At 38.7% G+C, this 16,655-nt stretch overlaps 1 protein-coding gene across 13 annotated transcripts in view; it reads left to right on the forward strand.

Annotated features, from left to right (window-relative positions):
• The first annotated feature begins 10,398 nt into the window (after positions 1-10,398).
• LOC105477284 (methylenetetrahydrofolate dehydrogenase (NADP+ dependent) 2 like) overlaps positions 10,399-16,655 on the forward strand; it is a 151,668-nt gene continuing 145,411 nt past the window's right edge. For 4 of the 13 annotated variants that reach the window (XR_003016983.2, XR_011621230.1, XM_024791423.2 and 1 more), the window contains exon 1: positions 10,407-15,414. Coding sequence is in view for 7 of the 13 variants with exons in the window: in XM_024791423.2 (XP_024647191.2) it covers positions 14,966-15,414 (449 nt within the window). In the remaining 6 variants the exon portion in view is untranslated. Of the gene's footprint in view, positions 15,415-16,655 lie in introns of all 13 variants that reach the window. The other 9 variants (XR_011621231.1, XR_011621232.1, XR_003016982.2 and 6 more) reach the window with 6 other exon arrangements.

Here is a 16,655-nt window from a genome sequence, read left to right on the forward strand (position 1 = left end):
GGTAGCTTGATGGGGATGGCATTGAATCTATAAATAACCTTGGGCAGTATGGCCATTTTCACGATATTGATTCTTCCTATCCATGAGCATGGTATGTTCTTCCATTGGTTTATGTCTTCTTTTATTTCACTGAGCAGTTGTTTGTAGTTCTCCTTGAAGAGGTCCTTTACATCCCTTGTAAGTTGGATTCCTAGGTATTTTATTCTCTTTGAAGCAACTGTGAATGGAAGTTCATTCATGATTTGGCTCTCTGTTTGTCTGTTACTGGTGTATAAGAATGCTTGTGATTTTTGCACATTAATTTTGTACCCTGAGACTTTCCCGAAGTTGCTTATCAGCTTAAGGAGATTTTGGGCTGAGATAATAGGGTTTTCTGAATATACAATCATGTCATCTGCAAACAGGGACAATTTGACTTCTTCTTTTCCTAACCGAATACCCTTGATTTCTTTCTCTTGCCTGATTGCCCTAGCCAGAACTTCCAACACTATGTTGAATAGGAGTGTTGAGAGAGGGCATCCCTGTCTTGTGCCGGTTTTCAAAGGGAATGCTTCCAGTTTTTGCCCATTCAGTATGATATTGGCTGTGGGTTTGTCACAAATAGTTCTTATTATTTTGAGATACGTTCCATCGATACCAAATTTATTGAGAGTTTTTGCATGAAGGGCTGTTTAATTTTGTCAAAGGGCTTTCTGCATCTATTGAGATAATTATGTGGTTTTTGTCTTTGGTTCTGTTTATATGCTGGATTACGTTTATTGATTTGCATATGTTGAACCAGTCTTGCATCCCAGGAATGAAGCCCACTTGATCATGGTGGATAAGTTTTTGATGTACTGCTGGATTTGGTTTGCCAGTATTTTATTGAGGATTTTTGCATCAACATTCATGAGGGATATTGGTCTAAAATTCTCTTTTTTTGTTGTGTCTCTGCCAGGCTTTGGTATCAGGATGATGTTGGCCTCATAAAATGAGTTAGGAAGGATTCCCTCTTTTTCTATTGATTGGAATAGCTTCAGAAGGAATGGTACCAGCTCCTCCTTGTACCTCTGGTAGAATTCAGCTGTGAATCCATCTGGTCCTGGACTTTTTTTGGTTGGTAGGCTATTAATTATTGCCTCAATTTCAGAGCCTGCTATTGGTCTATTCAGGGATTCAACTTCTTCCTGGTTTAGTCTTGGGAGAGTGTAAGGGTCCAGGAAATTATCCATTTCTTCTAGATTTTCTAGTTTATTTGCGTAGAGGTGTTTAGACTATTCTCTGATGGTAGTTTGTATTTCTGTGGGGTCGGTGGTGATATCCCCTTTATCATTTTTTATTGCATCTATTTGATTCTTCTCTCTTTTCTTCTTTATTAGTCTTGCTAGTGGTCTATCAATTTTGTTGATCTTTTCAAAAAACCAACTCCTGGATTCATTGATTTTTTGAAGGGTTTTTTGTGTCTCCATCTCCTTCAGTTCTGCTCTGATCCTAGTTATTTCCTGCCTTCTGCTAGCTTTTGAATGTGTTTGCTCTTTCTTCTCTAGTTCGTTTAACTGTGATGTTAGAGTGTCAATTTTAGATCTTTCCAGCTGTCTCTTGTGGGCATTTAGTGCTATAAATTTCTGTCTACACAATGCTTTAAATGTGTCACAGAGATTCTGGTATGTGGTATCTTTGTTCTCATTGGTTTCAAAGAAAATCTTTATTTCTGCCTCCATTTCGCTATGTACACAGTAGTCATTCAGGAGCAGGTTGTTCAGTTTCCATGTAGTTGAGCAGTTTTGATTGAGTTTCTTAGTCCTGAGTTCTAGTTTGATTGCACTGTGGTCTGAGAGACAGTTTGTTATAATTTCTGTTCTTGTACATTTGCTGAGGAGTGCTTTACTTCCAATTATGTGGTCAATTTTGGAATAAGTGCAATGTGGTGCTGAGAAGAATGTATATTCTGTTGATTTGGGGTGGAGAGTTCTGTAGATGTCTATTAGGTCTGCTTGGTGCAGAGATGAGTTCAATTCCTGGATATCCTTGTCAACTTTCTGTCTCATTGATCTGTCTAATGTTGACAGTGGAGTGTTGAAGTCTCCCATTATTATTGTATGGGAGTCTAAGTCTCTTTGTAAGTCTCTAAGGACTTGCTTTATGAATCTGTGTGCTCCTGTATTGAGTGCATATATATTTAGGATAGTTAGCTCTTCCTGTTAAATTGATCCCTTTACCATTATGTAATGGCCTTCTTTGTCTCTTTTGATCTTTGATGGTTTAAAGTCTGTTTTATCAGAGACTAGTATTGCAACCCCTGCTTTTTTTTGTTCTCCATTTGCTTGGTAGATCCTCCTCTATCCCTTTATTTTGAGTATATATGTGTCTCTGCATGTGAGATGGGTCTCCTGAATACAGCAAACTGATGGGTCTTGACTCTTTATCCAGTTTGCCAGTCTGTGTCTTTTAATTGGACCATTTAGTACTTTTATATTTAAGGTTAATATTGTTATGTGTGAACTTGATCCTGTCATTATGATATTAACTGGTTATTTTGCTCGTTAGTTGATGCAGTTTCTTCCTATCATCGATGGTCTCTACATTTTGGCATGCTTTTGCAATGACTGGTAATGGTTTTTCCTTTCCATGTTTAGTGCTTCCTTCAGGGTCTCTTGTAAGGCAGGCCTGGTGGTGACAAAATCTCTAAGCATTTGCTTGTCTGTAAAGGATTTTATTTCTCCTTCACTTATGAAACTTAGTTTGGCTGGATATGAAATTCTGGGTTTAAAATTCTTTTCTTTAAGAATGTTGAATATTGGCCCCCACTCTCTTCTGGCTTGTAGAGTTTCTGCCGAGAGATCTGCTGTTAGTCTGATGGGCTTCTCTTTATGGGTAACCCGACTTTTCTCTCTGGCTGCCCTTAACAGTTTTTCCTTCATGTCAACTTTAGTGAATCTGACAATTATGTGTCTTGGAGTTGCTCTTCTCGAGGAGTATCTTTGTGGCATTCTCTGTATTTCCTGAATTTGAATGTTGGCCTGCCTTACTAGGTTGGAGAAGTTCTCCTGGATGATATCCTGAAGAGTGTTTTCCAACTTGGTTCCATTTTCCCCCTCACTTTCAGGCACCCCAATCAGACGTAGATTTGGTCTTTTCACATAATCCCATACTTCTTGAAGGCTTTGTTGATTTCTTTTTCCTCCTTTTTCTTTAGACTTCTCTTCTCGCTTCATTTTATTCATTTGATCCTCAATCACTGATACTCTTTCTTCCAGTTGATCGAGTCGGTTACTGAAGCTTGTGCAATTGTCACATATTTCTCGTGCCATGGTTTTTATCTCTGTCAGTTCATTTATGGCCTTCTCTGCATTGATTATTCTAGTTATCCATTCTTCCATTCTTTTTACAAGATTTTTAGTTTCTTTGCGCTGGGTATGTGATTCCCCCTTTAGCTCTGAGAACTTTGATGGACTGAAACCTTCTTCTCTCAACTCGTCAAAGTCATTCTCCATCCAGCTTTGATCCGTTGCTGGTGATAAGCTGTGTTCCTTTGGAGGGGAAGATCCACTCTTATTTTTTGAATTTCCAGCTTTTCTGCCCTGCTTTTTCCCCATCTTTGTAGTTTTATCTGCCTCTGGTCTTTGATGATGGTGAAGTACTGATGGGGTTTTGGTGTGTGTGTCCTTCCTGTTTGTTATTTTTTCTTCTAACAGTCAGGACCCTCAGCTGTAGGTCTGTTGGAGATTGCTTTGAGGTCCACTTCAGACCCTGTTGGCCTGGGTATCAGCAGCAGAGGCTGCAGAAGATAGAATATTGCTGAACAGCAAGTGTACCTGTCTGATTCTTGCTTTGGAAGCTTTGTCTCAGGGGTGTACCCCACCGTGTGAGGGGTGGGGTGTCGGTCTGCCCCTAGTGGGGGATGTCTCCCAGTTAGGCTACTCAGGGGTTAGGGACCCACTTAAACAGGCAGTCTGTCCGTTCTCAGATCTCAACCTCCTTGTTTGGAGATTCACTGCTCTCTTCAAAGCTGTCAGACAGGGTCGTTTGCGTCTGCAGAGGTTTCTGCTGATTTTTTTGTTTGTTTGTTTAGCTGTGCCCTGTCTGCAAAGGTGGAGTCTACAGAGACAGGCAGGGCTGCTGTGGGCTCAACCCAGTTCGAGCTTCCCAGTGGCTTTGTTTACCTACTTAAGCCTCAGCAATGGTGGGCGCCCCTCCCCCAGCCTCACTGCTGCCTTGCTGTTAGATCGCAGACTGCTGTGCTAGCAATGAGGGAGGCTCTGTGTTAGTGGGACCCTCCCGGCCAGGTGTGGGATATAATCTCCAGGTGTGCCGTTTGCTAAGACCCTTGGTAAAGCACAGTATTGGGGTGAGAGTTACCCAATTTTCCAGGTGTTGTGTGTCTCAGTTCCCCTGGCTATGAAAAGGGATTCCCTTCCCCCTTGCACTTCCCAGGTGAGGTGATGCCTCACCCTGCTTCAGTTCTCCCTGGTTGGGCTGCAGCAGCTGACCAGCACTGATTGTCCCGCACTCCCTAGTGAGATGAAACCGGTACCTCAGTTGAAAATGCAGAAATCACCAGTGTTCTGTGTCACTGGCGCTGGGAGCTGGAGACTGGAGCTGTTCCTATTTGGCCATCTTGCTCCACCCCCGAGACAACTTTTTCTTGAACAGCTGTAATTCCAGATTTGGTCTTTTGAGGTAGTTTTTTTATATCTTATAGTCAATCTTCATTTGTTTTCATTCTATTTTCTTTTTCCTCCTCTGACTGTGTATTTTCCAATAGTCTGTCTTTGAGTTCATTTATTATTTCTTCTGCTTGACCTATTCTGCTGTTGAGAACTTCTAATGAATTCTTCAGTTCAGCAAATGAATCTCTCAGTTTTAAGATTTCGGTGTTCTTTTAAAATTTCAATCTCTTTGTTAATTTTCTCTAATAAATTTCTGAATTGCTTTTCTGTGCTATCTTGGAGAATACTGAGTTTCCTTAAAAACGTTTTCCTGTTTGCTGTTGTTTCTTGTGGATGTACATCTATGTATTTTCATTGAAGGATTAGTTATTTATTCCAGTCTTCTCTGTCTGGTTGCTTTGGGTTTGTGTTTGATATGTTTGCTTAGAGGTTCTTTTCTTTTTTTTTCTCCCATACTCTCCTGAATAGAGGTTCTTTACCAGTAAGTCTTTGTCTCCTTTTTGTTTCTAGGTCTGCTCTTCAAGTCCAGGTTCCCCTTGGCGCTAATAAACTCAGAGCCCTGCCCCTCTCTGATAGAAGGAGTTCAAAAGGTTATGCCCTGGCAGTGTGGGAAGACTGGCTAGGGGTTCTTGTCTAGGGGATGTGTGGGAAGAATCTTCTACCACCTTGTGGTGCTAAGCAGCCACTCTAATTTGGCATCTCCTTTGGACGAGTTCCAGAGCAGAGTTTCTACATCCCCACTTTTGTCTTTGGCTGTCTTCAGGGATATTTCTCCATTCAGGCATTTATAATGCTTCCTGCAGGTTAACTCAGGGATATGTCTCCTGCCAGGGAATCCAAGATGGTGAAAAATCTGGTTGTCTGCCTCGATCTTATCTTTCCAATTTCTCCACATGCTCCCAACACTTGTTGTTTTCTGTTTGTTTGTTTTTATAATAGCTATCCTAACGGACATGAGGTGGTATCACATTGCAATTTGGATTTGCATTCCCTTAATAATTAGTGATGTTCAGCATCTTGTTTTATTGGCCATTTGGAAAAATGTCAGTGTAAGTCCTTTGCCCAATTTTAATTGAGTTGTTTTCTGTCGAGCTATAAAAGTTTTCTTTTTAATATATTCTGAATATTAACCATTTATCAAATATATAATTTGTTAATATTTTCTCCTGTTCTCTTGGTTGCCTTTTCACTCTGTTGATCATGTCCTCTGCTGCACAGAAGTTTCTTGTAATCCATTTCTTTGATCCATTTTAAGTTGATTTTTGTATGGTATAAGGGTCCAACTTCATTCTTTTGGTTATGGATATCCAGTTTTCCTAACACTATTTATTGAAAAGACTATCTTTTCCCCATCAAATGATATTGGCACCATGTCAAAAATCAATTAACCATATATGCAAAGGTTTATTTTTAAGCTCTTTGGTCTATATGTCAGCTTCTATGCCAGTGCCACTCTGTTTTGTCTAGGGTAGCTTTCTGATAAGTTTGAAATCAGGAAGTGTGAGACCTCCAACATTGTTCTTTTCATGATAGTTTTGGCTATTTGTGTTCCCCCCCACTTTTTATTGCCTTTTCCCACACATTTTATTTATTTAGACAGAGTTTTGCTCTGTCGCACAGACTGGAGCGCAGTGGCATGGTTTCTGCTCACTGCAACCTCTACCTCCCAGGCTCGAGTGATTCTCCTGTCTCAACCTCCCCAGTAGCTGGGACTACCATGCCACCATACCCAGCCAATTTTTGTATTTTTTGTAGAGATAGGGTTTCAAATTCTTGGGCTCAAGTGATTCACCCACCTCAGCCTCCCAAAGTGCTGGCTTTATAGTCCCTTAATATTCCACATGAATTTTAGGAGAGTGCTACTAACTTTTAAAATTGAGTATGAACATATCTTATGACCCTACAAATCTACTTACAGAGAAACTCTTGCATAAGTGCATCAAGAGTCATATACACGAATGCTCATGGCCACATTTTTATTTTTACTGTCATAAATAACTGGAGAACTCACTGGGTCTGGCTTGTTTACATTTAGATTAATCCCATTGCCTTTCCCTTACCGAGTCTTTTCTGTGTCCCAAAAGACTATATTTCTTAGGCCTGTTTGCTTTTTGGTTTCCTGGTAGGTTTGACCAATGGGAAACAGTAGCCAAATATTGGAGCGTGGGAGAAGGGGAAGCCCAGTGTATTTTTCTTCTTATCTTTCTGCTGTCTCCCTTGTGGACGTAGCTTTCTCTGTCCATCATTGCTTAGATAGTTCCAGGTCCTGCAAGGCAGACTTTGCCATGATTCCAGCTCTCATTAGATAGTTTTATCTTCTCAGTTCTGATAGTGTCACCTGCTCCATCCAGTTGTCTCACCAGATTTAGCAGTTTTAGTGCTTTCCTGCTGTTGGGTTATTTTGTATCCTTTTTGGCTTCTAAGTTCTTCCATTATCTACATAATTAAATCCCTATATTACATTTCTTTTATTTGAAGTACCTACGGTGGTTTCTGTTTCCTACTAGATTCTGCCTAACACAAACTCAGACATTTGTTGATAGGCTGGTGAAAAAATAATGCCCCCAATTTAATAACATTTAGCAGAAAAAATGAATGAATTATAGCTACATGCAACAAAATGAATATGTTTTGGAAACACAGAGTAAAAGGGAAAAAAACAAGTGCTTGAAGACTGCATCCAGCTCAATATCATATCTTAAAGCTCAAATAACAAAAACCAAGCAAGACTGAGCATTATGTTGTTAAAAGATGTATTTGTGATTAAATTATTTTTAAAGCAAAGGATTAAACTACAAAATTCAAGACAATGATTACTTCTGATTAAAAAAATTTGGGGCCGGGTGCGGTGGCTCAAGCCTGTAATCCCAGCACTTTGGGAGGCTGAGACGGGTGGATCACGAGGTCAAGAGATCGAGACCATCCTGGCTAACACGGTGAAACCCCGTCTCTACTAAAAAAATACAAAAAACTAGCAGGCAAGGTGGCGGGCGCCTGTAGTCCCAGCTACTCGGGAGGCTGAGGCAGGAGAATGGTGTAAACCTGGGAGGCGGAGCTTGCAGTGAGTTGAGATCTGGCCACTGCACTCCAGCCTGGGTGACAGAGTGAGACTCCATCTCAAAAAAAAAAAAAAAAAAAATTTGGGATATGAAAGATGGATTTATTTATTGAGATCGGAAAGGTCTTAAGTTTTAATTCTTACATTGGGTGGTAGGCTCAGGAATATTCTTCTGGTTGTTATGCTTCATAATTTGCAAGGGTGTTGTGTGTTGTGGTAGGTAGAATAGTGCTCCCCCCAAAAAAAAGAGTTTATATCCTAGGTTTCGAAACTTGTGAATATATCACCTTACATGACAAATGGTACTTTTACAGATGTGATTATAGTTTGTAACTTTTGAGATATGGAGATTATCTTGAATTAACCTAGTGGGCTCAATCAAATCATGAGGCCTTTAGAATAGAGACCGTCTCCTGGCTGTAGTAAGTAAAAGAGAGAGAGAGAGAAAAAGAGAGAAATAATGGAAGAAGAGTAAGAGAGGGATTTTGACATTGTTGGCTTTAAAGATGGGGGAAGGGTGCCAACAAGCCAAAGGAAGTAGGTAGGTTGTCTATAGAAGATGCAAAAAGGAAGGAGATGGATTCTCCTTAGAGGCTCCAGAAGGAATACAACCCTAATTGACTATAGCCCTGTGAGACCCACACCACACTTCTAACTTAAAGAAATGTAACACCATAAGTTTTTGTTTGTTTGTTTGTTTGTTTTGAACAGAGTTTCACTCTTGTTGCCCAGGCTGGAGTGCAATGGTGCGATCTCGGCTCACTGCAACTTCCACATCCTGGGTTCAAGTGATTCTCCTGCCTTAGCCTCCTGAGTAGCTGGGATTACAGGCATGTGCCACCATGCCCGGCTAATTTTGTATTTCTTAGTAGAGACGGGGTTTCTCTATGTTGGTCAGGCTGGTCTCAAACTCCCGACCTCAGGTGATCCACCTGCCTCGGCCTCCCAAAGTTCTGGGATTACAGGCGTGAGCCACCGCGCCTGGCCAAATTTGTATTATTTAAACCACTAAATTTGTGATAATTTGTTATAACAGCAATCGAAAGTCAATACATATATATTATATGCATATTATTTTCTGCTCCAAACATTATCCAATAACTTAAAAAAATTAACATGTGTTGTTTTAAATGACACACATCAAAACAAAATGAAACAAAATTTAAATGTAAAAAGATACAAGTATACCTATGTATATGTATACGTGTGTGTGTGTGTATATATATATATATAGAAAATACATGTGAGACTTTTCATATTAAAACTAAGCAAGGATAGGAGTAGTAATGTCTAACAATTACCATGGAAAACAAGAAGCCTTAACAAAATAAAGAAGACCATTATATAATGATAATAGATAAACTATATGGAATCTGTTACAATCATCATCTCATATTCACTGATGAAATAATGATATAATATGTGATAAAAAATAAAGAAAAATTGAGTTCTTTACATCATTCTTAGTCTTTAATAAGTTGAGCAGAGGAATTAGAAAAAAGACAATCATTGTAACATTGATTATATATTGACATGTATATAGACACATACAGTATATATAGTGAACATTATATTCTAAACCAGGTGCACTTTTTATGTAGTTAATGGCATTATAAGACCACAAATAAATTATCAATAAGTTATTAAAATATGAAATTGGTAGTCACATTAATTGATAATCATGAAATAAAACTTGGTAATCAATTTTTCAATAGAATCCACCAGTCATTTGAAAATTAAAAATTGTTTTCTCCTTATTACATAGATTTAAATCAAAAATCAATTTTATACTTACAGAAGATTGTATAAATGACTAAAATGCAGACACTTGGATGAGTTCTCTGTATCTTAACGATATAGCATGCCAACTTTTCCAGAAGAACATTAGATTTAGAAAAGCACTGCAGTTAGAAGTGTGGGCACTGGTTTCACACTACCTGGGACTTGAACTTCACTTTTATCACTTGGTAGCTGTAGGTCTTAGCAAGTAATCCAGCCTATTTTACCTGGTTCCTCATATCTTCATTGTGATGAGGGTTAAAAGAATAACTTCTGAAAAGTGTTCAGCACAGCCTTGGCACAAAGAAAATTCTGGGAAACATATGCTGTTATTATTATATTAAATATTCCCCCATTTGACTAAAAACTGAAATATTTTATTGGGTATTGGATTAATAGATTATTTTAGTGAAAGGTGACATATTTACAATATTAAGCATCTTGGGGCTTTCTATTAATTCAAGTCTTTGCATACATTACTCATCAGAGTCTTAATGTTTACTTCATAGGTTTTCCAGATTTTTATTGGAATGTCTCTACAGGTTCATTGTTAGGAATGCTATTGGCTGTTGATCTGAAATATTTTTATATCTAGTTTATTAAGTGTTATTAGGAAAGGTTATTGAATTTTATCAAATACTCTTTTATTTTCCATATTTATGTGATATATTAACTGACATATTTCCAATATTATCCTAATTAACCCGTCTTTGTATTATCATTTAGTTGTGGTAGTCTTTTGTTTTATAATGACATCAAATTATATCAACAATGTTTTCTTTAATATCTTAATAATTACATTTATCAGTTATATTGTTCAATAGTTTTCTTTTTCTGTATTCCTTTAAATCGGGTTTGAATATAATACTTGGGAAATTCTTTCTCTATGATTTGGAAAGATTTTTAAGTATGAATTATACTTTGAGGGCATAAAAAAACTCTGCTTTAGGAAGCTTTATTGTTATATTTGATTCATAGCTTCTTTTCCATTTCTGTCTGTTTTGGTTTTCTACTTTGGTTTTCTAATTTATATAAATATCAGGTTTTTAAAAAACATATGCTGTAAAGTTGTTTATATTTTTATTGAGAATTCCCTTACAGAAAATATCATTTGGAAGAGCTCATGGAAAATTTTGTTTGATAGACAAGCACAATATTTTTTTTTCTTTTTTTTTTCTTTTTTTTTACTTTAAGTTCTGGGATACATATGCAGAACATGCAGGTTTGTTATATAGGTATACATGTGCCATGGTAGTTTGCTGCACCTGTCAATCCACCATCTAGGTTTTAAGCCCTGCATGCATTAGGTATTTGTTCTAATGCTCTCCCACCCCTTATCGCCACCCATTGACAGGCCCCAGTGTATGATGTTCCCCTCCCTGTATCCATGTGTTCTGATTGTTCAATCCCACTTATGAATGAGAACTTGCAGTGTTTGGTTTTCTGTTCCTGAAGCACAAACTTCTTTAAGAGCAGCTAGTGACAAGCAGGATACATCAATACATACATTATACAATATAATGAATCAATATTGATACATTACTATTAACAAAAGTCTATACTTTATTCAGATCTTCATTTTTATGTAAAGCCATTCATCTGTTCCAGGATCCAATCCAAGATAGTACATTATATTTAGTTGTCATGGTTTTCTAGGTTCTTCTTGCTTCTGACAGTTCCTTAGACTTTCCTTGTTTTTGATTATCTTTATGGTTTTGAGACATACTCTTCAGGTATATTGTAGGATGTCCCTCTATTGGGATTTGTTTAATTGTTTTTCTCATTACCAGACTGGGGTTATGGGTTTTGCAGGAAGACTGCAGAGGTAAAGTACAATTCTCATCACATTATATCAAGTATCCATCCTATCAGTATGATGTGTCAGTGTTGATGTTAATCCTCATCACTGTCTGAGGTAGTGTTTGTCAGGTTTCTCCACAGGCAAGTTACTCTCTTTTCCCATTTTCTAAACTGAACTCTGAAAGAAAGTCACTATGATCAGTTCCCATTTAAGAAGTGAAGAATTCTACTCCTCCTTCAGAGTGGAGTATCTACAGACACTGTAGGAATTCTGCACCATGTTTCTTCTTTCCCCCATTTATTTATTTATTCAATCACATATTTATTTATATGAGTATGGGCTCATGGCTATTAATTTTATACTTTGGGTTATAATCCAATACTACAATATTTTGCTACTCAAATTGTTCCATCTTTGGACATTAGGAACTCTTTCAGTTGGCTCCTGTCCCTGACACATTCCCATCAATGTGGGATTTATTTGAGTTCCTTACCTTCCAGAATTACACGATGCTCTAGGATCATCTAATATATTTCCTGAGCCTAGAATCAGCCATTTTTCCAAGGAGTCCTGGTTCCTGTTATTGTAGAATGACACTAGAAACCAATATCTAGGCTGAAGATGTGCTTATTGCTTTCGGGTGTTGTTTTAGGCATTCTCAGCTGGCAAAGCAAATAAATATATATATAGGTAAACTAACTCCTGAATATTCATACATCCATAAATATTTCTATACGTAACCATCCGTATTTATATTAAGCTAAAACTGATGTTCCCAACTCTAATCTATTATCATAAGGATTACATCCTCCTCTCATTGCTTATCTGTATATAGCCACTTCAAAAATGAGGAACCTGGCTCCTATCATCCACTTCCATTTAAATAACTGTTTAATTGCAGTATACATGTATAGCCATGTCAGAATTGGTAATGTAAATCAACAACTTTATTAACTAGAGCACAGCGCCTATGTGCAGTTTCTTCTATTGTTAGATTTTTAACCTTGCAATTCCAAAGTTATTTAGGTCGGCACCTTTTCCCCAGCCTTTCCAGTGAGATTGTTTCATATAAGTGTAATGCAGTTAGATTCTCTTCTCACAACCTTCATTCCTTCCTGGTAACCACCAACCTGCTAAATAACATATTTTTTTCCATTCTTCACAGCACATTTATTTCAGTAATTTTGTTATATCGGTTCTTAGCATGAGCATAGTGTTACACGATTTTTGTACCTATAATCACATCCAAAACAAGTTCAAAACTTTAAATTGTAAACATTCTCATCATATGTAGAAATATTTTAATTAGTGTATTAAGTTTTGCTAACTGATAAAATTTGGAAGATATCATAAAAGAATGTCTATTCTTAATTGTGTAGTGAGAATTATTTGTTAATTACATTTCTACAATGTTAAATAAAGAGGCAAATCTGTTCTGAAAGCATGTCAAATTTTAGGTAAAACGTTAAAAACAAACAAATCTGTTAACAAATGAATGTCTGCAATAAAGAACATTAGATTTTCAAAATATATTGATACAAAAATGTAAAGGGTAAATAGTATCTTTGTTGACAAAATAGGAGGCAGCACGGATTCACCACTTTGTCTGAGAAATGCAACGGGAGTGAAGAATATTTCCTTACCACAAATAATTTTCCGGATGATGTACATATTACTTTTTGAAATATTTGTTTAAGCAAATGTCCCTCCACTTTTCAGTATTGAAAAAGCCATTCCATGTGATTTTTTAAAAAACACTTTTACACATCTAGATAAAATGTGTAAAATGTTTGTATGTATTTAGAACATACAAACAAAATATAATAGCTTATTTTCTATGCAAGTCTTACGGAGAATAAACAGAGCCCTGATTCTGGTAACACTGCAGAAAACATAATTTTCCAATGTGAATAGTATTTTTTAATATGGTATACATTGTTTCCCTCTTTGTGTTGTAAAGTTCTGTAGGTTTTGACAAATGCATAGTGTCATGCGTCTAACATTACAGTATCATATAAAATAGTCATACGGTCCTAAAAACCCTCTGTGCTACACTACTCAAATCTCTGCCCTATCCTCTGAACCTTTGGCAACCACTGATCTTTTAACTGTCTCTATAATTTTGCCTTTTGTAGAATGACATACAATAAAAATCATGCAGTATGTAGCCTTTTCAGACTACCTTCCTTCACTTATCAGTATGTATTTAAGGTTCATCCATGTCTTTTTATGGCTTGGTAGCTTGCTCCTTTTGATTGATGAATAACATCGCATTGTACGGATATTCCACGATTTGTTTATCTATCGCTTCTTTAAGAACATCTTGGTTTCTGGAGAATATGAATAAAGATGCTATAAACATTCATATGATGGTTTATTGCAGACATGTTTTAAAATCAATTGGGTAAATATATAAGAACATGGTTGCTGGATTGCATGGTTAAATGATATTTAACTTTGTAAGAATCTGCCACACTGTCTTCCAAAGTGACTGAACCATTTTTTATTCACCAACAATGAATGAAAGTTCCTGTTGCTGCACATCCTTACTAGCATTTGGTATTACCAGTTTTTTGGACTTCAGCCGTTCTAATGGGAGTGTAGTGGTATCTCATTGTTGTTTTAATTTGTATTTCCTTAATGATAAAAGACATTGAACGTTTTTCCTTTTCTTTTGACCTCTGAATGTCTGCTTTGCTGGGTGTTTTCAGATCTTTTGCTCACTTTTAACTGACTTGCTTGTTTTCCTTTTATCTTTTTTTTAAATTGTTGAGTTTCAAGAGTTCTTTGTACACTTTGGGTGTAAGCCCTTGCAAAAATGTTTTGCAAATATTTTCTCCCAGTATGTGATTTGTTTCTTTATCTTAAAAGTGTCTTTTGCATGGCAGAAGTTTAAATTGTTTTTATGAATTGTGATTTAGGTGTTGTATCTAAAGTCTCCTTGCCAAACCCAAAGCCACCTAGATTTTTTTTCCTGTATTTTCTTCTAGGCTGCTTATTTGTGTTAAATGGATTTAGATCAGCCAGGCAAGAGTAGGGTATCCCATTCTTGTTGATATGATTTTAAAGAGAAAACTTTCTGACAGTCTATGATTTAAAAAAAAATTTTTTTCTCAGTAAAAGTGCAGCTATGAAAGAGGTTGTTCTGACTCAACAGCAGCAGCCTGACCTTGGGAGAAAAGTTGTTTCCTGTTAACTTTGCAGCTGGTTTTATCTGTGACTGTTTTTTGTGTGTCTGCTTTAATTTGCACAATGAAAGGACAGTCTAATGTTTTACTTTTCCAGAGGGAGCAGATATTTTGCTTCCTCACCACACAAGCTCACCACACAATGCAGGGTTCTTAGCCTGCATCGACTTGATCATAAACTCCGGAAAAGACAGATATTGGTCAATATTTCCTTCCAAAAGTGGAGATGATAAAGTAGAAGTATAGAAATCCTAAAGTCCAGACCTTCCTTGTTCAGCCAGGTTTTGCTCCTTCTCCACACACCTTTGTTCTTTTCTCCAGCTTCCAAGGAATCTCACAAAGGGAGTGGGACACAATGAACCTATTCTTTCCTGCTTTAAATCCAATTCCACGTAGTCACGGACACTGTTGGGCAGGATCTCTGGCTTGGTGGAAAGTGGGGCGTGCTGCCTAAAGTGATTAGTTTGGAGACCTTCTCTGTGCCGTCGGTATGGGAATGCCAGCTGTGTGTGCTCTGGGTGCGGAGCGGAGTCGCCAGGCCACACGCAAGCCTCCACATCCTCAGCTGGCCCGGGGCTTGGATCCTGGCCCCGCCCCCTGGGACCCGGCGCCCCGTCAGTTCCGTCCCCGGCCCTGGGAACTGCTCTTGACCCCTCTCTGCGTATCTGCCGGAACCTGGCTGGCAGCGCTACTTGCTGCCCCGCCAGGCCGAGTGAGGGCGGAGCCAGGCCTCCAGCCGCGAGGACTGGAGCCGCGGGAGGTGGAGCCCCGGTCCGGAAACCGGGAATCCGCGGCCATGACGGTGCCGGTACGCGGCTTCTTGCTGCTCCGGGGCCGCCTCGGCCGAGTGACGGCGCTGGACAGAAGCACAGCACCCTCCGTAAGGGCACCGGGAGAGCCCGGGAGCGAGTTCCGCGGCTTTCGGAGCAGCAGTGTGAGGTACGAGGGCTGCCGGCGCCGGTTGCAGAGCCGCTGGCGGTGGGAGGGCGGCGGGGGCGCGGGCGGCGCTAGCGCGCGTGGGGCCCAAGGCTTATGGGCGGCCGCGCGGCGGCGGGCTGGGTGGAGGACCGCGTTGGCTGTGAGGTGGCTTTGCGGGTCGCGCGGTCAATTCGCGGATACCTCAGCTCGGGGAACGAAACCGTGCTCCGCTCTGGGCTCTCGCACCAGAAAGTGCCATCTTTGCAGCAGGTGCAGTTGATTTAGGAAGACATTTGAGGCACTAAGAAAAGGTACCATAAAAACACGTGGTCGGCTTTGGCTAAACATTTGTTTTTGCTTTGGTTATTTTAGTGTTTCGTAAATAAAGGAGTAGACGTTGTCCAGATGACTTACTAATGTTTGCGTTTCTGAATTCCTTTGTTAATGGTTTTGTCGAGGTCTTTTCCAACCCTAAAATTATTTATGGTTTCACAAAACCAGGTATCAATGCAGATTTCTCAGTCTTTTCATGTATGGCTGTCCCTAAACCTCTGTCAGGTGATGAGACTTAGATTCATTACATCTCTTGGGACTTGGTTGCTGGGGAAGAACCATGCAAATACAAAAGGGTACGCACTCTTCTGTCTTCTACTTTGCTTGTTTTACTTGCAAAATCCGTCTTAACAAGATGAAAATATATCTTCTTGACCCAGAGCCTGTGAGTCCAGAAGAACCTCTGTTTTCAGACTTTCAGGGCTTCCAGAAATGCGCTTTCATTGCTATTTTATGTCCGAAGATTGTATCTCACTCGAGTTTTTGTATCCCCCAGTGCCCAGCACAATCCCGAGAAAAAAGCAATGATAAACACACTGTTTATTTAATTTAAATCAATTAGCTCCCTATTGTGTACATTTAGATCTTAGTCTTGAGTGGCTGAATTTAAAAATTACTTCCTATAGCGTTTGCTTCGGACATAGTTTCTAGTGACTAGGTCTTCCACAAGGATATGTGAGAAAATAACTGAATCAGAGTTGTGTAAGCTGTAGTAGGGTGGGTAAGAATGTGCCACTTAGTTTGGAACTACCAGCTAGCTCTACTACCTAGGAAAAGCAGATTCTGTAGAATTCTATTTGTATTAAAGAATTGAGGGAGTTATTTGTCGTCACTCTAAATTACTTGTTTGTATTATTATTTTTTGAATTTCAGTTGTTTTAGGGGTGCTTTTCAGGGTGAGGATAACTTGTTTCAAATAGTACAACTTG

Source organism: Macaca nemestrina, chromosome 3 (genome assembly GCF_043159975.1).
Source record: "Macaca nemestrina isolate mMacNem1 chromosome 3, mMacNem.hap1, whole genome shotgun sequence".
Lineage (NCBI taxonomy): Eukaryota > Metazoa > Chordata > Mammalia > Primates > Cercopithecidae > Macaca > Macaca nemestrina.